Source organism: Cheilinus undulatus, linkage group 4 (assembly GCF_018320785.1).
Source record: "Cheilinus undulatus linkage group 4, ASM1832078v1, whole genome shotgun sequence".
NCBI classification, from domain to species: domain Eukaryota; kingdom Metazoa; phylum Chordata; class Actinopteri; order Labriformes; family Labridae; genus Cheilinus; species Cheilinus undulatus.
The window spans coordinates 41,527,344-41,551,563 of NC_054868.1; the positions used below are offsets into that span (position 1 = coordinate 41,527,344).

The following is a 24,220-nucleotide window of genomic DNA, read 5'->3' on the forward strand; positions in this document are numbered from 1 at the left end:
AAATTAAGCATTTTAAGCCGACTAACTTCTTTTCTTTCCCCAATTAAAATACCAGACATAATGTTAAATCAATTTGTCTAATAGGATTTGTTGTGCATTCTCATTTTAAATATGCATTTTTAAGTAATATTTTATCAATTTAAGGATGCCATCTTGAAAAAAAACTTGTGAAAGCCTTTCAGTCGACAATATGAACAGGATATAAACTCTTGTTGTTGTATTTTCCAGCATCAGTGTAGCCAGAAATAGATTTAGCATAATTGAAACTAACAGTAAGTGTTTTAGACATCAATGCATTACAAATAATCTGCAAACCCAATTCTAAAAAGGTTGGGACACTGTGTAAAACATTAATAAAATAAAATACAATGATTTACAAATCCTTTTCTACCTATTTTCAATTGAACACAGTACAAAGACAATATATTTGACTTTAAAAATGTTCAGCTACATATTTACAGATTATTCACACTTACTGAATTTGATTCTAGCAACATGCTCCAAAAAGGTTTGCACAGAACAACTAGGAAAGCCGTGGAATACTCCATAAACACCTGAAACATTTCACAGGAAAGTAGGTTTATTGGTTACAGGATCCTTTTATACCATGACTGGGTAAAAAAGGGGCACTCCTGAAAGGCTCAGTCGTTCGCAATCAGTGATGTCACAAGGCTCTCCATTAGGCGAATTACATGGAAGAGAGATTTAACCATCTATGGTCCATAATATCCTCAAACAATGAGGAAGAAAACCACGACTGATGGTCTGTAACCTTCAACCCCTTAGGTAGCTCTGGTTTTAAAACTGACATCATTCTGTGATTGATATAATGTGGGCTTAGGCACACTTCAGAAATGCAGCACCTCACTGCATCTACAATCATGTGTTAAGATCCTACAATGCAAAGTGAAATCCATACATCAACAACATTTAACAACAATACAATAACAATAAACATCAACAATAATGTTTATTGAAATGTACGTGAAGAATTCCACTTATAACACTTCAATAACTGGAGCGTATTGACCAAAGATACTTACAGGGTCTCGTTAGATAAGAGGTGATGTAACACAGTGGTAAATATGCTCCTGTCCCCACTCAGGCATCAAATTCAGAATGTGTACATTCAAAAATAGGTTAAGTCAAAATGCACGTTACTAACATTAATTACCTAGTCTTTGTGCTATATCAATAAAACATGCAGTCATGTGCTTAAGTTTTAGGCATGTCAGGCGCTAAGGACTCATCACAGGGCCTGACAAGCCACAGCGGGGGCAGCAGGGGAGGGGCAAAGTCAAGGTCAAGCTCGACAACATCTTTTTGTCTTGGCCTTTCCACACCTGGTAAGACACCTGGAGGGTTTTCGGGCCCTTGGGATATCCACAGCATTACCAGGGGATCTTACTTGCCTGTTATTTCTTTTAACTGATATTTTCCCATGACCCTGGTAGCATGCAAAGACGTCCAGAGTTTGACCAGGGTTGAATCCCCCTTCCCGTCTGATAGTGCCCTCGGACAGCTTACTCGCAACACCTATGCCTTATTTCAGCTTCAATTTTTTTGGCCCAAACATACCTTAAAGTTCTGCACAGTACTGTAGGTTGAAAGGGATTTGTATAGTGTATTTGTATTTGGTGTATTCTGTTTTTCACTTGCATTCTATCCAAAGCTCCAACTTTTTAGAATTGGGTTAGGTAATATTTAATTGATTTAAAATTTTTCCACTTCTGCCCTTTGTTGTTGTAATCCATGCATTTCAATAGTCCGTCTCTGTAAAGCACAATGAATTGTCCCAGTGAAATAAGCTATAAAAATAGGCTGTCATTGCTTGGCCTCATGTAAGCACATGTAGCTAACAGTGTTGTCTTAATTATTTTGAATCCCCCTTTTGTTATCAACTACTCTGAGGAGTTTTTCAGTTGTTTTGAAAATGAAGAGAGAAAAAGTAACACATACAGATAAAACCCAAACCAAAAGTTCTTAACAGTAGCTTTAAAAAACAGTCAATACATGACTTTTATTTGTGATCACTGAGCAGCTGACCTTCAGCCCTGTGGTCGATCTGATAGGTGTTCAGGGCTACGGTGAAATGTTGGCAAGCACAGAGGGTTCGAGTTCAAAAGAGGGAAAACCCAAAGTTCAGCTCCAGCCCGGTTAAGTTGTGCAAGTGTTTGAAAATAGCTTTGAAGTCTTTCACATGTCAGCGCTCTCTTTCATCTGCTCTCACATGGTTTGCAGTCACTTTACACGACACATGACACTACAGCTGGTTTAATGCAAATGTGAAATACGTCCCATGATTACAAAACACAAGTGTCCAAAAGCAGATAATTTTTCAGTGTTGGGCCCTGAAAAAGTCCCCCTGTGTGTGTGATGACAGACACCCCTCCAAATGCCCATTCAAGGGGAACAGTGGTCCGCAGTGTTTGCCCATGTGAACAGAGACCGCAGTGACTTCTTTCAGTGAAACACCCGCCTCTGTGCTCACAAACACACACCATACAAGCAGTGAGAGACAGATACCACACACCAGAAAGGGTTAGAAAACAAATACCTTGTTTTATTCTCCCTCTGCCATGTAGGAGATGTATTACATAGATGGGCTGCACATGAAAATAAAAATAAGGGAATGTCAGATTCATACATGAAGTTTGTCTTTTAGTAGTGAGATTCATTCATGCAGTGCAAAGTATAGCACTCACTGATACACATGTGCACCCACACGCTGCCATGATGAATCCACTCGCTCAAATCCTTCCATCACAGAGTTGCATTTATTTAATTTACTGTCCTTTCCAGGTATCATGAATTAAATTATATTCAATGCATCTTTTCCTGCACTTTCTGGGTAATAATTTCCTTGCAGAAGTTGAGAGAGTGAGAAGAAGCGATGTGAGGGGCTTGACCCCATGCAGCTGTCACTTAAGACTGCAATTTCACTGATATTCCAAGTTGAAACTCAGTTTCCCAGGAAGCCTGAAATAAATCTTACTTCTTAAGCATTCAACAAGAAAAATATAAACATATATTTGTATAAAAACTTAGAATAATCAGTAATATAGACACATTTTTACATCTAGTGATAAATCCTACATATTTGTTCACAAAGTACAAATTATCTTTATGTATTACTAACATTATTGGATATGAAAAAAGAGCGGCAACTTAGGAAACCAGTTCAGGAAGGTTGTTGAAAGTGTATCTGGTTATCCTGTAACTTCGGAAAAGTAATTACTTTTAAATGTTGAAATATTTTGTGTTTTTCAAGACCACATGATTTGGATCATTTCTGGTATATGGAATAAATCCTGGTGCTAGCATGAAATGTAAAAACTTGGTGCAAAGTTAAACGACAGCTGCAATGGTGGGTCTTTTAAAAGATTGAATGAAAAATAATTGCCACATGTTTTAATAATAGTTGAATCTTTCCTTTGGGCAAATTGGCATTAGGGAGGTATGATATTAGAGTTTCGCCAGTATCTTATATTTCTAAACTCATTTTATTTACACCTTTTTTTTTGTAAAGAACCCAGAGTGTCTCTTCTGCAGAGAGGCTGACTCAAGCAGAGCTGATCTGGATCAATATCTGTAATGGTTGAAATTTATTTGTAAATATCGGTGTATCAGATATTAGTAAAAATCCAATATCATGCTTGCCTAATTTAAGCTGGTGCTAGCTTCTTACATGTTAAAAAATTGACAGTAAATAAAGGGTGTAAAGGTGTAAAAATAGCATGGTGGGCTCTGGGTGGACAATTACCATGTAAACATTTTTTTTATTATTGGATACTGAAAATATTGTAAGATGCAGCCTCTGTTGAACCTCGCTTTTGTACAGGATGTACAACTCCTGGCACCTCAGACCAAGGTTATAGGATCCACAAACAGTTTCACAGCATCTTAAAGCGGTCTGCCACACTGTAACTGCCAACTGTACCAAATAATATCAGAAACATTCAGGGATCAAACCTGATTTTCCAACTTTAAAGGGATGTGAAAACAGCTGGGTTTACTGCTCTCATGAGATCACAGTGTTGTTATGATCCTTCTGTTATGATGTGATTCTTCCAGCAGCTGTTTTATGCCTTTTGATGAAAACACAACTGAATACATGTAGTCATCATCTTATCACTGCCCAAAACAATGTTCACCATGTTAAAAAGATGCCAGTGTCACAAACTCTGAACTGAAAATGAGACCAAGAACACAGTGGTGTCACACCATGATTACCTGAAGGCTACATGCTTGTATAATGACAGTACATATGAAGCATATTGATTAGAAAAAACAACGGAAAATACAAAAGAAAAATCGTCCTTGATTTTTGCTTTGAGTCTAATTCCAAATAAATAACGGTGCCTTTAAAAAAAAAAAAAAAAAAGCACCATCTTTTCTCAGTGCTTCAAAGCAACAATATCAACACAAACAGCACAATATTCAAAACTCTCCTGTTACTTGAGTGGAAAAAGGTAAAGTCAATGATGCGTCCTCGCCATGAGTATGTAATCTGATGACTTACACCCCAGCTGCTGCTCTTAGTGCCACTGCTGCCATATGTAAAAGCTTTTAACATCTGGGCTCTTCACATTAACTTAATTTGAATGGAGCTTTTCTCATTTGTTTGGGTTTATGTCTGCAGAGAGATTAAGACTTTTATATAATTTGATGGGATCATTAGTCTTAAAACTGTAGTTGACTTGGTCTTGGAAAAAAAAGATTCCCAAAATTTCTTAAAAACACCATTTAAAATATAAGAATTTTTCACAACTTCAAAATAAAAAAGTACAAAAGTTGTCAAGGTCTGTTCTTTCTAAAAACAACCCTGCGCTTTAGACAGGTTTGTGCTTTTGGACACACTCTCACAGTCCAGCTGTCATGTTCCTTTGATCACACAGCCACTAAGAGTCTTGATCCTGATGCTCTCTTCCAGCAGTGCACTCCAGTTTTTCCCATCTTCATCATCAGCAAACCTGTCTGAAGGTTGCTGTGACACCCAAAACCCATCCTCAAAGCGTTTAACTGGCTCCGGGGATGCAGACTTGAACAGATGGAAACATCTGAAGCGGCTTCTGAGGCCTGTAGTAACAGCTTAATGCCTTGGCTGGTTTTGTCTGTAATAAATAAATAAATACTCCAGGGGTCAGGCACACAAAATGTGTCTGGTCTGAGCATGCTCCGTGACTCTTGTCTGAACCCTGAACCTTGCTGTTGAGCCAGGACACTGACTGTTTATATGGCTTTCAGTCTATCCGGTTGCCACAGATGGTGAAGCGGTCTATTTCCAATAAGTCTTTCTTGGGTGTTCTGTGTTCAAGTCCGCCCCCTTCCAGTCCTGTGTTAACGTTGATGATTTTGTCATCGTCCTCCTCGTCTGGCGTTGTCAGGAATGTGTCTGAGTCACTTTTGGGGATCGTGGGGGCGGTGCTATCTCCCATGTTGGCAGGCTGAGAAATGTGTGATGCCAGTGATATTCCTCCTTTATCAACTGTGGGGTCTATTTGAGAGATGGAGGGAGGGAGAGAGATAGAGTGTATTAAAAGCAGAAGAGAAACTTACAGTACAGTACCTATGAAAAGTATTCATCCCCTTGGATATTTTACCCTTTTATTGATTTTATAAATTAATCATGGTCAACCTGATTTGGCTTTTAAGACAAAAAAATTACAAAAAAACTTGTTCAATGTCAAACTGAAAACATATTTCTACAAAGTAATGTCAGTTAAACAAAAAAATGTAAGGTAAAATAAAGTGACTACATAAAAATTCCCTAGTGCAGTGAATGTGTTTCAAGTGATTAGAATAAAGGCACCTGTGTCTGGAAGGTCCAGTCACTGGTTCATCAGTTTTCCTGACTACCATTACACCATGAAGGCAAAAGAACACTCCAAGCAGCTCAGAGAAAAGGTTATTGAAAAGTATAAGTCAGGAGATGGATAGACACTAAGCATCCTCAGGGTTTAGTTAAATCCATCACCAAGAAATGGAAGGAATATGGCACATGCGTAAATCTGCCTAGATCAGGCCATCTTCACAAACTGACTGACTGTGCAAACATAGGAAAGTCTTATTCAGTCTGCAAGAGAACTATGGTTTGGGATAAGGTTTATTTCCCATGAGCTGAGTAATACAGGGAAAACTAAACAGAAATGCTGTGATTGTAGCCAAAGGGGAATCTATCTTTTTTTTCTTTGTTTTGTTCATTACTTTGTAGAAACCTGTTCTCACTTTGACATTAAAGAATTTTTAAAATAAAAGACATGAGGGACACCTTTTGTTTACAGGGAGTACCAAAACAGACACAAATGCATTTTTCCTAATCTTAACATTCTCACTAATTAGTGTTTTTGTATACATGCTGCCCTGCCATCAGTGGTGTTCTCACTTTGGACATTTTCTACCTGAACCCTGCTGTGCTTAAGACTTCCCCTGTTTAACCAAGAGCTAATGATGTTTCATTTATAGGCATTAATAGTATAATTTATCAAACAGCATTATCCTATCACAACCTGGTAACTGCAGTACAGACATGTGGATGCTTAACTTTTAAACAGTTTGGTGAGTACAGATAAGTCATCAAATAATTACATCAGAGTGAGCATCAGCAGTTAAGGAGGCACAGCATACCTAACACTTTAACTAAATATTATAGGAACATACAGGTACATAAAATGAGCTTTACCTTGCTGTGGTACAATGTGAACGTGTTTGGTGCGGTGAGCTCTTGAGTTCACACGGCTGGAGACAGCAGAGGGTGGAGGGTCGAAGAGCTTCTCTTCCATGTTAGCCTCTTTCACAAACATACATGATCTCCCAAGAAGAACAATGCTGTTGAGCACCTTCAAAGTGATCATCCTGCTCACAAAAAAACACAAAACATAAAAAACAAACATTTAAAACTACATGAAAAACAAGAAGATACCAACTGACTGACAGAACAGTTCACCAGTGATGCACCACATCATTGGCATTTCTATACAGTTATAAGCTTAAAAAGTTAATTATCAGTATGAAAATGTTTGTGGAGTTCTAGGCAGGACCAACAAACCTAAGTCTGCTGATATATTTTTCTTTGTTCATCCTCATTTTTTAAATTGAGGAGTATTTTAAAGACTGCAGACTGTGTTTCGTTCATCCTTAAACATCAAAGTGCATTTTTAGGCACTGTAGTTTTTAGGTCTAGACTCCATTTATTCATTGGCATCAGCTTAAATGGCCTAGTTAGTATGAGCAAAAATCCAATATGCATGCCCCTGCAAAGGTGCTTTTAAAAATGTTTCATTTACCCAAGATAAAACAGCAGCACACACATAAAGGAGAGTGAACCCTGAATCTTCACTGAGCTGGTCACTACTCGGATCAACTGAAAAAAGGACAAAAGCACATCATGATTAAATCTAGAGTTTATACAGTGATTATAATCATTATATTAACAACAAAAACAGAAAAGGACATCCTCATTCAAAAAAAGTTACAGACCAGCAGAGCTAGAGGAAGTGGGATGAAGCCCATTCTTCTGGATACAGAGTCGCTGTAGTCTGTGTACGCCTGGAGACACACAGAAGACATGAATTACTACATGCAGAACTGTACTTAATAAAACATGACATAAAAACAAGAAACTTTAACCTTTAAACCTTTATTTAAAAATGTGACATGCCACAACATACATTAAGGGACGAGTCCTGCTTGAGGACAGAATGCACCACAGACTGCACCTTCTGAATCCTCCAAGAAGAGCTGGAAAATATCGCTGGGTATGTCTGGGTTGACCTGCTTACTCTGCTGCCACCGTGACCCAGTCCCAGATAAATAGAAGGAAATGGATGGAGGAATCACGTCCTTGAATCAAATCTTTACTGGATTTGGATTTTGGGGGGCCCTTTTTGATGCAGCAAGACCGTTTTGTTGAACTTCTATGACCAGGGAGGTAAACAAGAGCTTCAAATGGTTAAGTTTAATTACTTCAAATTGTTTTTTGTGGTCTGAAGGATGCATTAATTGTGCCTTCTGCTTTGGCTGGATCTTTAAATGGTCAGAATTACAAAAATCATAACTTTCAAACAATTTATGGTATGCTCCTTATACAAAGCAAGGATGTAAATAATAGTGGCAATGAGGATAAATACAATGTCAACCCAGGGGTGGACCATATGACTTTCAACAGGTTTTAATGCCAACTTTGAACAGAATTAACTGATCATCTGTAATTAATATCAAACCTTTATTGTTCCCACCTCTTATTTTGTGGCCCAACTCCAATTCCCTGGCTTCTTTAAGTTTACTTGTGCTTCACATGCATATACATTTTTTTTTGCAAAAGCAGCTTGTGTTGTCTCCCTACTTTGTCTTAATCTATTAGCAGGTCTGTATCACAAACTTATGACGACTAAATCCAATATATGAGATGAGAATGAAAACATTATTTGACTGTGTCATTGTCTGCAAAACAAGTGACTCTACTCTGAATTCTCTGCCCCAGTGTGATGAACATTGGCAACTTCTTCGTCACAAGTATCCGAGATGATTTCACTCACATTTTTCTGTCGACTGCTGACAAGGTCAAATGCCAGGCTGGCCCTGTATTCCCCATATACCTGAAAATCACACAGAGTGACACAAAATTAATCAAACAAATAATTTTTATGAACTAAATCAGCCATTATCATCTTACTGTCACAACTGGAATAAGCAGAAAACAATCTGGATTATAACAGGAACTGCTGCTAACTTATTTTCCTGAAGGAGCCTCATAAATGCTGCTGGGTTTTTTATTATTGTTTTGTACTGGTGTAAAGTAAAGGCACAGTACTGATGGAAAAAGGGGCTGTATGTAAACTTTCATAAATCCTGTTTAAAAAGACAAGTGAAAACATGTATGGATTAAATGTAGGTGAGTGCAGGTACACAAATGCTTGAACCTTCACTACCTGTCAGTGAGGTTTGTGTGATTAAGTGCGACAGTTTGGAGATAAGGGGTTAATCCCTTCCTGTGAGGAGGATGGTGTGTGTTACATAACCCAAGCTAGAACCTGCCAGGGGGAATCATGGAGGAAGAGAAAAGAAGGGGAGAAATCCGGTAGGCAACAAAAGCATGATGAAATGAGAGAAAATGGGTCCACTGATTGACAGTTTTCCTCTGCACTATTACACATCAGAGTGTGGCTGTGTGAGAGAGGCAGGAGAGGTAGAGCCACAATTTTTCTAAAAGATATTCATAATCCCTGTTTTAATTCTATCCTGATCCTCTGACTACATTTTCTCAGTATTAATGAAACATCCAAACCATTCACTGACATTGTTTGGGGCAATAATTACAGATTAAAGACGGTCAAATCTGAGACATGATACACATAAATGACCAGACACACCAGAGAAACTGTTTCATACAGTGGCTTGCAAAAGTATTCATTCCCCTTGAACTTTTCCACATTTCTTCATGTTACAACCACAAATGTAAATATATTTTATTAGGATTTCATGTGATAGATCAACATAAAGTGGCACATAAATGTAAGTAAAAGGAAAATTAGACATGGCTTTCCAAATTTTTGAAAATAAAAATCTGAAAAGTGTGGGGTGCAAAAGTATCCAGCCCCCTAGAGTCAATACTTTGTAGAGCCACCTTTTGCTGCAATTAAAGCTTCAAGTCTTTTGGGGTACGTCTCTACCAACTTTGCACATCTAGAGACTGAAAATTTGCCCATTCCTCTTTGCAAAATAGCTCAAGCTCAGTCAGATTTGATGGAGAGCATCTGTGAACAGCAATTTTCAAGTCTCGCCACAGATTCTCAGTGTGATTTAGGTCTGGACTTTGACTGGGCCATTCTAACATGAACATGCCTCAATATAAACCATTCCATTGTAGCTCTGGCTGTATGTTTAGGGTCACTGTCCTGCTGGAAAGTGAACCGCTGCCCCAGTCTGATGACTTTTGCCAGTTTTAACAGGTTTTTCTCCAAGATTGCCCTGTATTTGGCTCCATCCATCTTGCCATCAATGGCTTTCTTCTGGCTACTCTTCCATAAAGGCCAGATTTGTGAAATGCACAAACAATAGCTGTCCTGTGGACAGGTTCTCCCACCTGAGCTGTGGATCTCTGTAGCTCCTCCAGAGTTACCATGGGCCTCTTTGTTGCTTCTCTGATAAATGCTCTCCTTGCCCGGCCTGTAAGTTTAGGTGGGCGGCCATTTCTCAGCAGGTTTGTAGTTGTGCCATGCTCTTTCCATTTTCAGATGATGGATTGAACAGTTCTCCGAGAGATGTTCAAAGCTTGGAATATTTTTTCATAACCTAACCCTGCTTTAAACTTCCCCACAACTTCATCCCTGACCTGTCTAGTGTGTTCCTTGGTCTGGTGCTGTTTGTTCATTGATGTTCTCTAACATACATCTGAGGTCTTCACAGAACAGCTGTATTTATACTGAGGTTAGATTACACACAGGTGGACTCCATTTACTAATTAAGTGACTTGTTAAGACAATTTGTTGCACTGGATTTTATTCATGGGTATCAGACTCCAGGGGGCTGAATATTTTTGCACACCACACTTTCCAGATTTTCATTTGTAAAAAAAAATTTGAAAGCCATGTGTAATTTTCCTTCTACTTAACAATCATATGCCACTTTGTGTTTGTTTAAGCATTTAAGAAAAGCAGGACTTTTAAAAACATTCTCAGAATATGATTGGACAAACATTCTGTCACATTCATTGCGGGAAAATCAGAGCAACAAGACAAAATAAGATAGCAGTCATGAGCAGCTTCAGTAATAATAATAATACATGACCTCTGCAGGCTGGCGCTGTTGTGGTTTATAAGCTAGTGGAGCTTGCTGGTGGAAAATGTGGCCCAGTTCAGGTATAACTGCCACTGTAACTACATCAAAGCTAATCAGTCAACCAGCAGCCATTGTCTATTACAGCTTACAGTGCAACTAAACTCTGCCCGAAACTTTCGATAACTCACAGAAGCAGGCTGCGAACAGAGTGTGTGTAATTCTAAGTCACAATATTTAACTCTCCAGGTCTCCATTACTCTAGTAGCTCCTTTTTCTCACAAGCATAGGTGCTGGCTGGAAAGACCAACTTTAGTCTTTATACCACAATGAGGCCTCAGAGGATTTAGGAGTGAAATGGCTGTTCTTCTGTTCTTTGTTTTTATGGATATATCCCTCCACATTTGAGAAATAATGTGTGCAAACCATTTTATGCCCCAAATGCTTCATCATCTTGGGGAGTACAATGCACAAAACTCTAAAAGGGTCATTAACAACTGTCTGGGGCAAATCTACTGACAATAGATTTTTAAATCAAAACAAAATGTCTCCCTTCTTGTTACATTTTTAAGTACACACACTGCCTTATATCCTAATTCACACATTGTAAATCATAAGGACTTACATCAGCACTGATGTCATTGAATTTGGTGATAAAGGCATGCTTTACGACGTCCACTGCAACCTCTGATGCTATGACCATGAGTACATCAGGAAACAGCACCCACAAGTGGTCTACAAAAGGACAAATCAGAAACAAATCAGTGACATTAGTCTGCATAATATAAGCTCTAAAAGTGGGCTGCAGCTTACTGAGAGACTCCACAATTACAGTGCTTAACAAACTTATTAGACCACCTGTCATATTTGTCTCATAGACCATCCAGCATCATGAAGTGCTTTAATGCGGACTCTTTCATTTTCAGTGAGCTCTCCACGTTTTACCATTTTGAACAGGAATGAGGGATTTCAAACTGAATTCACCCAAATTTGAGCTGGCTCACTGGGCTTCTCTGAGAAGTCAGAAATTAATCAAGCATAACATTCAACCACTAAAACTCATTTTTCTGTTCAGGAATGCAAGTAGATAACTATAATTTGACATATTAATCAAGAAATAATAATGTGCTTTAATATTTTTTTCTGTTTTTTTGTAAATCAGTAAATTTGAAAATTCATAGATAACAATAATAATTATATTTTAGCATTAAAATTCATTTGGGTTAAAGAGCTTCTACATATTGGTGTATTAACCATTGCAGAAACATAAAAAATGATTTTGGTAATTACCAATGCTGTTAATTTAGGGCAGCTGTGGTATAAACCTTACTTTGGTTAGGGTTAGGGGGGTCTAATAAATTTGTTAAGCACTGTAAGTCATAGGATTAACAGTATTGTGATGTAAAACCAGTTGTGTATATTTTCAGTATCGTTTATGTTCTGTGTACAGTCTTGTATTAGTTACCTGGGTTCCAGGAGAACTGCTCCATGTTTCTCAGACAGACAATGAGCAGGAGGATGTAGTTGGTGAACCTCTCTTTAATGTCTGTGGGAAACAAACAAATCAATCCTGGATTAACCTACTTTGTACTCACTGCCGCTGAGCTAATTTCCATAAATTTTACCTTCCACAAAATCACCAAGTTCAAAGGCTGAATTACAAACTGCTCACAGACTGTGCTGATTTCAGTCCACATATCTAAGTCTCTGGCTCTACCATTCATCACTTACCGCTGTTTGACATCTGGAAGAGATTGTTCTTTTCAAACTTCTTGAAAACACTGCCTTTAATCTCCACAAACTGCAGACAAACAAAACCAAAATATCACATCTGAATCAATGCTGCACGCTGTTTTAAAATGGATTAATGTGTCTGTGTTCATTATACTCACATTGTTGGACATCATGATGGTGAGCAGGGACTTGTTGTGAGAGTTGAAGGCTACATTAAGAGTGGTGGCTTGAACCATGATCAGGATGGCATGGAGGACTGGATACAAACACGCTGAGGATAATATTACCCAGAAGTGGAGCCTGAACAAGTGGGTATACTCTGAATCCATCCCCTATATTTTTTAAAAGGTTTATCTAGCACAGGATAAAAACCTTGTGTAATAAACAAAGACATGTAAAACTATCTTGCATGTTTAGTTCACCTAAAAACATGTCTTAAGTATTTGCACAGTGCCACTAAACTTCTGCTGCTTCAGGGAGTAAGGATCGTCATGAATTTACCAGTCAAAGAAGAGCAGATCAACACTGGCCAACCTCAACAGACTGAGTCAGCTACATGATTATAATATGAATGAGTTATGCCATAATTTACAGCAGTGTTGGGGGTAAACAGAGCAGTGAACTAGTGCACTCAGATTACATTTTTGTTGCTTTTAGTATCCTAAAAGGAAGGGTGTATAAGTGGGTATAATCTATGGAGACTGATTATAAGTGAATATGCCCTATGCCCTGTACTACACCACTGACTGTAGTGGAAAATTATTAGAGCTTTAAGAGGACATGCACCCAAAAGAATTTTAATTTAGTCCATTTTCCCTTCATGATAAATAAATCTTTGACGTTTTCTTAAAATCTTGGCTGATTTTTTTCATTATCTTGAGCAAACAAAGCTGGTTTTCTTGTGGTAACTAGTTAATTTCCTCTTTATTTCCCCACGATGCCAGTTAATTAACTCATTATCATGTTTCTTTTTTTCTGGAATAAGACAAAATCTATGTATTTCGGTCTGCTAAGGACTTCCATATAGAATAACATGCTGTATGCTGATTCTGCTGTATGCTCTATAAAATGCAAGTAATATTCACTTAAAATCAAAATCTGTAAGGCTGAAGCGGTTTCACACTTCATTAATGTAAAGATCATAATTTGCAAAAATCAGAAAAGAATGCTCCTCAAAGCTTCACAAAGCTCAAGAATTGTTGAATATGGTTAACATGTCCAACAAAGACTCCAAATACCAAATGTCATGACAAAAAAATCTGTAGAAACTAACATTTAAAAAGCTGAAACATCTAGTCATTTTGCATGAAGAATAACAGTTACACCTACTAATTATAACAGGATTCAAGACATTTTTGCTACTTTTTCATCAACGCCAAGAACATAACCTGCCAGGAATTGTCTTGAGGATGGTCCTTTCTTATTGATTATCTGGCTACTTCTTTGTCCTTCATGTTTTACTCACCTCTTCAATTGTATGTAAATAACATTGCATTGAATACTCGGATGAATTTGAAACTGTCAGAACACTTTTCACTTGGAAATTCTTTTCTGTCTAAAATTATCATTTGTTTTAATTTATTGTTTATAATCTGTCTCTTGAATATGCTATTTAATATGTTGTGTGCTGCTGACCTCTTGGCCAGGTCAGTCTTGAAAAAGAGATCTCAATATCAACGGGTCTTTGTCTAGTTAAATAAAGGTTAAATAAAAAAAGGGTTTGTCACTATGGGCCATCTTTGTTCCTTCCTGTTTCTTCTCATAATTTTTTATTCAAATCACATATAAAGCTAAACTCTACACTCGCTATGAAGAAAATTTGAAACTTTGGAGGAATTTTAACATTTTTGCTGATATATTTTCTGTAGGCTGCCAATCACATAGTTCTTGGTGTTTTTCTTTTATTTTCTGGCCTCCGGTTCCTTTAACACCTTGTATGACAGAATCAACAATCACAGTTGTAACGCTAAGTCGATTTCAGTGAGGATACAGACGTAGAGTACAGCCATGAGGAAATGAGGAATCACGCCTATGTGCGCTCTCTTCTTCTCCTTTGGTTCTGTGGCCGTCCAGTACAGAGCGTCCAGGATGTCTTGACCAAAGGATGAGAAGAGGCGGTCCGCCACCTGACGACAAGACCGAGACCATGAGAGAAAATGAGTGGTCAGCTAAAATGTACAGAACAATCAGAGTCACTAAAATAAGAAAATTATGGTGTATGACTGGTGTACCTCCAGCATGTTGTATATGATGTAGAGTTTGATGACAGACTGTCCCCTGATCAGGTGGTACATCATGGAGTAATCCACGTAACTCATCATAGAGTAACACAGCACCATAATGAAGCCTTTCAGCACATCGCACACCTGGGCTGGCTGGAGTAGGCGGGAACCACTGAAGAGCACATAAACACACTATTTAAACACAAGGCCATGTTAAATGGAAAACTACACAAGAAGATAAAGAGCAACAGAAAACAGGTTAGAGTAATCTGTTTAGACTGGGAGTCAAAAAGAGCTGTACTGCCCTCTAGAGGTTAAGAGCAAAGCTGAACTAATCAAATGTCATATGGAAACATGACGAGTAGAAAAAGATCATTATTTAACTGTGACTATATTCCCCTTATTTTTTTGAAAGAGATTAAAAATTAATAACCATTTAAAGGAGAAACTATGCTTAATTTACAGTTTCAGCAGGACTCTAAGGAAAAGGAAAAAATCATCACTAATTAGAAACTGGGACCAGTAGACTATCTTATATTTCTCCTCAATAAATTACCAAATCAACATACTATATCATCAAAATCAAGATCATGCATCCACTTACTAATCTTCTCATAATTTTACCACTAATATGTTTGCACTGTCTTTAAGAACTTAAACAATCAGTCAATTACACATAAACGTTAAGATACACTCACAGATCATTTTACTAGGTATGCCTGTTCAACTGTTTGTTGATGCTAATATGGAATCAGCCAATGGCATGGCAGCCACCAACGCAGTGAGGCATGTAGACATGGTCAAGACAGTCTGTAGAAGTTGGCTGTTGGTGTCAGACAGGCTGGTCTGAGTATTTCACAAACTGCTGATCTACTGGGAGTTTCAAACATAACCATCTCTAGGCTTTACAGAGAATGGTCCAACAAGAAAAACATCCAATAGGCGGCACTTCTCTGGGTAAAAACACTGTGCTGGCGGCAGAGGTCAGTGCAGAGTGGTCAGACTGGTTTGAACTGAATAAAAAGGTAGCAATAACTTGTATAACCACTCTTTACTACCGAGGTATGCAGAAGTGAAGGCACAACATGTCAAACCTTGAAGCACACTGGCTAGACCACTGTGGGTGCCACACTATTGGCTAAGAACAGGAAACTGAGGTTATAGTTCACACAGGCTCACTAATATTAGATAATAAAGGTTTGGAAAAAAGTTGCCTGGCCTGATGAGTCAAGATTTCTGCTACAAAATTCAAATAATAGGGACAGAATTTGATGTAAATAACACAAAAGCCTTCCAGACGACTGACAACCATGACACCTTCAAAGTTGTTAAATCTTGAAATCATCTTTCTTCCCCATTATAATGTTTGGTCTCAACTTCAACAGATCCTCTTCACCATGGCTACAGGCCAACAAGCACTGGTTAGTGCTATGTGATTGGCTGATAAGATATTAACAATAATAAACAGGTGTGCCAAAGGGATTGGTGAGCGTACCGTTTATGTGAGTATGTACAAGTGAGTAACTAAATATCTCCAAATTATTGGTTAAAAACTCAAATCGGTAATTACGAGATGTCAACTTCGGCCATAGCATCGTTTGGTAGTAATTTCTTGTTCACTATTTTCTTTTGTGTTGTAGATCAAATCATAAAAAAGAAAAATCATTGATAATGTAATGATCATTATTGCAAATTAATAGCAACATCACAACATCCCTCAACATACTGTGCAGTAATGTTATACAAAACAACAGCTCTGTAATGGATGAACCCTTTTGTGTCTTTAACTCTGAGGTAATTCCAAGACACTTTGCCCTACTTAAAGAATAATAATTAACCCACTAAAAAAATCCTTTTTTTAGAACTGTATCAGATGATTACTGAAACATATATTCAAGAATTAAAGACTTATCATTTGGCCAACAATCAATGAATATAATTTCCTGAACCTGCATCTCTAGTAACAAGTATATGCTTTACCTGAGACCACAACAAGGTAATGTAAGAAGCCGTAAAAGGGCCAGAATCACCCTGAGAGGTAGCAGGGTGAACACATAGAGAAAAGCATCCAGACAGAGGAAGAAGCCGAATGTCATCAACTAAAGAGGGAATAAGAGAAAGACAAATACAGAGAGATTATTTCTGTGTGACTTGTGAAAAATTCAGTAACAAAGACAGTTGTGGGTTGTTTATTATTTTTACCTTCTCGAGCTCCTTGGGGATGCGAAGACAGGTGTAGACCCTCTCTCTACGCTCTGTGTATTTGGCCTCATTGTGTTCCAGGAAGTAGCCTCTGGTGAGTTCAGTGGTTATAAATCGGACCAGGGACAGGTCTAGAGACAGAAAAAGACAGACATAAAGATTTTAAGACATAAAAAAGAGACCCGACAGCCTTTTTACTGTCACTCTCTTTTCATCCAAGTGCATAACACCCATTTAGATCATCAATATGGCTCATTTCTTACTGCATGATAACGCTCTCTTCTCTGACACACTCTAATGCTTTGGCGCTTTGATCACTTGATTAACCTGCATTTCTACAAACAAAGAGACTCCCTGGTAAATAATAGAGCAGGCATTTTAATTTTGCATTGAGACAAGACAGCTTGATTGCAGAACTAAACATGTGAGCAACCTTAACTTTGCACACATCATTGGCACACAAGGTGCAATAGCAATGTATCACATTATGAGACTTTATGTACTATTTATTCATGTTTATCTCTTATTTATTACTTTTTAAAAAGTCCTACTTGCTTTTCATGTTAGAGGGTTTTTAGCTTTAAGGTTTTAGAAGCTGGGAACAAATTCCTATTGTTACTTTTATTTCTTATATCAAAGAACGAACCTTTGCAAGTGTATCCGTACAAATGCAAATTTTTACACTGCTATGGAGTCGGAGTCACTGGTGTGTGTAAATTGCATGTAGGTGTGAAAGTGAGTGTGCCTCATTGTTTCAGTCCTGTCATTGACTGGCGACCAGTCCAAGTGGTACCCCTTCTCTCGTCTAATGACTGCTGGGATTGGATCCAGTGAAGTGATGATGTGCTGGGTGGGGATGAGGCAGGTGTTCAAAGAAAAACCATGTCTGCCGTTATGAACTGCTAGGAAAGCAAATTTTGTGAGACCACCTCCAGGTAAATGTAAAGTACTGTCAGCTGTACAACACTAGATATTAAAGAGAGAGCCACACTTTATCCTTTAATCACATCCTACTTTAATCTGCCAAATGAGGCCTGGAAGAAAAGTTTGGGAACCACAGGCAGCAAAAGAGACTTGACGCAATATTATAGCAGCTAAATGATTATTAGCATGTAGTGCAGAAAAATGTTGCTGCCAGTGCTTATGTAATAAGAGATTTAAGTCATACTTCACAAAGATACAGGTGTGTTGCATGCGTTTAATTTGCTTCAGAAAAGCCGGCATGCTGTGTATGTACCCTAACAAATTGAGAGAAGGATATGCAATATGTTTTTTGTTACAGTGTAGAAAATGTGCCATAATTATAGAAAAAACTTTATGACATAATGCCAGGTCTCTATAAGGGGTGCTTTGCAGAATCCATGCCAAGGTACATTGTGCTACTCTGGCAGCATGTCCTCATCCAACTGCTAACTGAGACATTTCATTCGTTTTTCATCTGCATGTTATTTTTTAGCAGCTCATTCCAGTAACATGAATCAGCTGTTTATTGTAACAGACATCCTCCAAACTTCTGGGAGAGTTTTGAAAAGAATAATTTCAGAACCTGACTGCAGGAATTTTCTCACATTCAGTGAAAGGAGTATTAGTGAGATCAGTCACCGATGCTGACTGATAAAGAATGGCTTACAGTTAGAGCTGAAATCCCAAAGGTGTTGGATTGCTCTGAGGTCATGGCTCTGTGCAGGCCAGTACAGTTCTTCTTGGCTTATCTGAGTATAACATTACTTTATGGACTTAGGTTTGTGCAAAGGGCATCAGTAGGTTGAAGAATTAAGAAATTCTCTTAAACTGCTGTCACAAAGTTGAGGCACTCTATTGTCCAAGTGCTACATTACAGTAAAGCATTAAGGTTTCAAAGAAAGGGACAGCTTTACATATCAAAGCCAGCATATTACACTAGGGATTTCTTCTGAGGCTTTAAAAATGTTACATAATGTTTTATAAAGTATAATGTGTTTTTGGAGGAGCTTTCTGCTCTCAGGCATATCTCAGGTTGGGCTTGGTTTCTACATTTTTTAGCATGTATTATAAAATAGGGCCTTGGGGTTTGAAGGGATGAAAGTTCACCAAGCAAGAGGGGTCTCATGAAAGACTCTGTCAGGCTGTATTAGGGACAGTGAAGCATCCAGCCATTCCTGAAGCTAGCCTGAAAATAGAAAAACAATCAGGATTTGTGTGCCCCTGCTACATTGAGTAAAAAGACTTAAAGTTGTAAATAGTCAAATTAATGAGGATAAAGTGCTTACTAGGACCCTGATTTAAAAAACAGACACATTTAAAGAAAGACACTGTGTGTTGTGTTGTTAAGTTTGATAACTGTAACTCTATTCACCTGTCTTAGTAGAGCATCTATGAATGAGGCCGGGACATATATGGATCATTTGTTTTTCTTCTTCTCCTCACATGCAGAAACACACATGCATTTAAGCAGGAGTAAAAAGCAGCAGCATTTCTCCAACTATGCTTACTCCAACTATACAAGACAATAGCAGAGCGACCCACTCGTTAAATCTGCAAACAATTTAAGCATTTATATTGTCTTTATTCACAGAAGATCGACCTCTGTGATTGATGTACCAGGAAAAAAGCTCTATTGAAAATAGGGACACTTCATTTTGAGGCCCTGCTTCGAACAAACAACAAACAGTCCAAAATGCTGCTGGTCTGAATCATCTAAAAGTTCCCACGTCAAATCCAACCTCATGACTTCAAACTGGCTCTTGATTAAGTTCAGAATTCACCATAAAACTTTTGTGATAGTTTTTAGAGTTTTGCATGCTAAAGGACCTTCTTTTATCAAAGAAGTTATGAAGCCGTACAACACCAGCAAGACTCTTGGATCTTCTGATCAGGGTCTGCTGGTGGTTGCTCATATAAGACCAGAGCAAGACTAGACCAAAACTAAAGGAGACTGCTAGAGATGCATGATATTTGATTTATGTTTATATCTTTTATGCTGATACAGATATTGAAACTGTTATTTAAATATGTAGTTCCGACATTAAAGTTAGGTTCTAAAACATGCCTTAAAATTTAAGGATGAAAAAAAACCCCACAACCTTTATGCCTCAAAATACACTTCAAAGTTTAAGGAATGAGGATAAACAAAGAAAAGACTTCAGCTGGCGTAGGTCACTAACTTATTTGTACACATGGCAGATATTTACAGCTCATGTGTTAGTTGCAAATATCTGCAGAAATGACAGATTTGCCCATACTGATAGTTTGCTTTCAATCTAATATAAATTAATCCTAATATCATGCTGAGAATATCCTACATACCAAGAGACTGCCTTTTTGAGGCTGTAGGTGTAAACTGTGGAAGTGCCCACCTTCAGAAATGAGAGCAGTGAACTCTGTGGGTATCTTTATGAAGCAGTTAAAGATCCATTTGTTTGGACTTGTCTGAGTTTAAAATGTCTCTGTCTGCTTTTATGTAACCACCTTTTATACTGTCTGCTATCTCTCTGCTTTGTCATTGTAATCTTTTATTGTGAGGCTATTTGGGACATATTCTTGAAAGAGGCAATACAAATACACTTTACTTATTTACTTACTTAGTGTTTAATACAAAATCTGCTTCCTATACAAGGGTTGTCACTGATACCAGAATTTGATATACCAGTAGGACTCCTCAATCAGGAACTTTCCTGCAATTTTTGAAGGATTCATTCCTCTAAAGCATACCTATATTTGGAAATAGATGTGTTTTCTGTTGTTGTTTCGGGATATTTTTAGACCAGTGATACTCAACGCATGGCTCTTTTGTGTCTTAATTTGAAAAATTATTCCCTCAGAAAGCCTTTAAAACAGGAAACTTTGACTTCAGAAAATATCCATTGCAAGTCAAAAGTCAGTTTATTTCCCTCACTTGTACAGTATGCTTTAATTGTCAAACTTAATTGTCAACCTTTTTTTTTATATTTCCATTGCCCTCATTTGCATTTTTTTGACCATTTTTTCCCTTTATTTGCCCCTTTTGATCATTTTTTTGCCACTTTTACCCATTTCTGCCACTTGTATTTGGTTGTTGCTGCTTTTTGCCTACCTTTCAATTGCATTGTTTCCCTTTTTGCCATTTCCTGCCACTTTTCACCCATTAAAGCTGCCTTTTGCCATCAAATGCCACATTTTGCTAATTTTTCCTAACTTTTTGCTGCATATTTGGCTCATTTTAGTCACTTTTCACTATTTTTTGTGACGTTTTTCCTGATTTTTGCCAATTTTTGCCACCAATAACTCACTTTATTGTCATTTCTCACCCATTTTGCCACTTTCTGACCTTTTTTGCCACTTTTCACCCAGTTTTAACCATTTTATACCCATTTTGCCCCTTTTTGGCCATTTTTGCCTCCTTAAACTTAATTGTATTGCCACTTTAACCCTTTTAGCCACTGTTCACCACTTAGACTGAAGCTCTTTCAAAGGAAATTTCCAACAATTTGGCTCTTTGGTTGAGCAGGGTTGAGTAACACTGTTTTAGACTATCATCAGGAGTTAATCAGGAGTTTTCCTGTAATTTTTAAAGGTTTTAATCATCTCAAAAGCACCCATCTTTGAAAACAGATGTAGCTTATGTTTCTTTCCTGTTCTTAGTTTTAGTATTTTTAAACCATCATCATGAGTCAATCAGAAATTTTCCTACATTTTTACAGGATTCTTTCCACTCAAACACCACTAATACCCATTTTTAACACATGGTGTCTAATAGGTATCTTTGTACTGACATTTTTGTCATCTTACTTCACAACAAATCCGATACGTAAACGATGAAAAACGATCACTAAAAGTTTTTTTTTATTATTCCACTTTTCATAAATGCAAAATTAAACCACTTTTTAAAAATTTAATTGTAACTAAGAAAAGGGAGAAAAATAAATTCCCGGAGAGAAAGTTCACAGAGTTGGTGCACATAGGTGCCCTATAGTTTGGTCCAAAAACAGTATGTACCCTCTCTCACATGCAGGACTAGTGAATGTGCGCCTGTGCAAAAACAAGCACGCCTTACTACTACTGCCAGAGAGGCAAACTGGCCTGTTAGACTTGAGTATCATTGGAAACAACAGCGATATCTCGCTGACAGTCGTGAATCCTGGCTCCAGTTATGATTTTGTAGCATATTACATAAGCAGCGACCTAACGGCGCTTAACTTCAGCTCAGTCTTTGACAAATAGTCGCTGAGGTGTTAAAGCTAGTAACAGAGTGGGAACTAGGAGCGCCCAAAGCTGCAGAGACTACACGGGAACTGCAAGCGCTAGAGACGATATAGTAAATTGTATTAGTATATACATTTAACAATATAACACACCGCGATTCCGCGGGTAACGTAAACACAAAACAATCACCTAAACAGCTAGCTGGCATTGTCAAACTGGGGTCTGTTGCTTTTGCTAGCTCTCACCTGACAGGTTGCGTTTCTTGCCCATACTGCCGCCATTTTTATCGTTGGCGTTTAACGTCTCCGTGATGCCGTCTTTCCCCTTGTTCTTCTCTGATTTGGCAGCATTTCTGTTCCTCTCCCTGTCCTCCTTCTCCTTCTCTTTCTCCTCTCCCAGACCTGACGACAGCGAGTCCGCCATCTTCACCAAACGGTCTCATCCGCTGCCTGGGAGACTGACAACTGCGTCACATGCTCTGGCGTCATCACGTACAGCCTGTAGCTCCACGGTATCACCAGCAGAGGTCATCAAGTTGTCCAATGAGTTCGTTTCCAACCTGGTTTGTCTTATTTAATACATTATAAATATCTATATTTCAGAAGCAATCAGCAACAGAACTTTAAGAATAATAACTTACACAAAAGCGTATGACATTATGAATAAGAAGAGAAGTCTAAAAATAAACTCATTAGTGCTCAAACAACAAAATTACAATACAATACAATAAAAGTAAAAATGAATTAAAAGGTGATTTGTTTAAAACAATGATTAATAAGTTTGTGGAATATAAAACCAAACGAAACAAAGATTTTCAAGAGACTTTAGTTCTTAGTGACTTCAAAACCTTCATAGATGTATTTTATTATCTTACAGAATGTTTACAGAATATTACTAGTATTTTGAGGGTACCATGCAGGTACCATGCATTTATCCATGCACACTGAACCTTATGACACTGTATACGCACTAATGTAAGGTACATACCGTACACTGTGTGCAGACAGGGGATATGAGTTCCAACAGAGGCCTATGGCTCATGTTTGCCCCGAGGCCCTCTGGTGCACAGCTGGATTTACCTGCTTGAAGGAACTGTGACAAAAATGTGCAGCTAGGTCTGTGTTAATGATTTTATCCTGGTCTACGTAAGTTTGCTAGGTTATTATAAAGCTCGGTGTTATGTGCTTTGACATGTGATTTTTTCCATAAAGGTCTTGATCATGTTAATGGATTCTGTGCTTTAGTTGTGCATTCAATAGCCACTCTTTTATAACAGCATACCAGTTGTTACATACTTTACCTGGATGTAAGTGAGCTAGTCGGTGTAGATAATAGTTTTTGTAGGATTGATTGTTTACACTTCAAGGGTTTCTTTTAATCAAAGTCAGAATTCAGCTCATTGCCAAGCAGAATTTAAGTGCAAGGAATTTGGCATTTGTTGTATGAACATGACATAGATATGGACTTCCTCCATGGATGGCAGTTCTGTACTCATGATTTGCTGTGCTGTTTTCACCATGGCCCATGCCCATAAGGATTCTGATGCTGCAATAGTATAAAAGCAGTTAAATGATGATTACAGCCAGGATACTCTTAACACTGCACCTGTACTTATATGGAACCTCTAAATCCCTGTGCAATCTCCCCTGCAGGCCTGCAGACAGCGTTGGCCCTCCCTTATGTTATTAATTGATGATATCAATGCATGTGAGTTGGATCAGTAGTGTTGAGGCTTGCCTCCTGGCTAAAAGTTACCTTATTTTGGAGCTAAAAAGAATGTCAAGCTATTGTGTTCTGGTGTTGGAAGTATTCATATGTGCCACTTTTTAACCCCTTTTCACATATGTTTCTGCTCATTTTCACCACTTTTTCAAATTTAACCCATTTTAAAAATTTCAACTCATATTTTGCACTTTTAAACCATTTTTTCATACTTTATCTAGACAATTTTGTAGCTTTTTGCCACTTTTAATCCATTCTGTCAACTCATTTTTCCATTTTTGCCTCTTTGGACAATATTTGCCACTTTTTAGAACCTTTTCACTATTTTCCAACCATCTTTAGGACCCATTTTTGCCCATTTTAACCTCTTCACATTTTTAAATTTGTCTACCAATTTTGCAACT

The 24,220-nt window shown here is 37.8% G+C and overlaps 1 protein-coding gene across 1 annotated transcript; it reads right to left on the bottom strand.

The window, feature by feature from the left end:
* Positions 1 to 2,067: 2,067 nt before the first annotated feature.
* Positions 2,068 to 22,542, bottom strand: tapt1b (transmembrane anterior posterior transformation 1b). The gene is made up of 14 exons (XM_041785404.1): positions 22,340 to 22,542; positions 16,935 to 17,065; positions 16,713 to 16,831; positions 14,742 to 14,904; positions 14,501 to 14,636; positions 12,669 to 12,766; positions 12,508 to 12,577; positions 12,242 to 12,322; positions 11,402 to 11,511; positions 8,538 to 8,597; positions 7,480 to 7,548; positions 7,287 to 7,363; positions 6,683 to 6,855; positions 2,068 to 5,497 (listed from the first exon to the last, which is right to left on the bottom strand). The coding sequence occupies exons 1-14, from the start codon at positions 22,515 to 22,517 to the stop codon at positions 5,244 to 5,246; spliced, it is 1,719 nt and encodes a 572-aa protein (XP_041641338.1). The 5' UTR covers positions 22,518 to 22,542; the 3' UTR covers positions 2,068 to 5,243.
* Positions 22,543 to 24,220: the final 1,678 nt, after the last annotated feature.

Excerpts from the sequence above, each read along its gene's own strand:
- tapt1b (XM_041785404.1), bottom strand. The coding sequence starts at position 22,517 with ATGGCGGACTCGCTGTCGTCAGGTCTGGGAGAGGAGAAAGAGAAGGAG. Across the intron at positions 14,637-14,741 it reads TCATATACAACATGCTGGAG|GTGGCGGACCGCCTCTTCTC; the intron begins GTACACCAGTCA and ends TCTTGTCGTCAG. Across the intron at positions 6,856-7,286 it reads GTGCTGCTGTTTTATCTTGG|GATGATCACTTTGAAGGTGC; the intron begins GTAAATGAAACA and ends TTTTGTGAGCAG.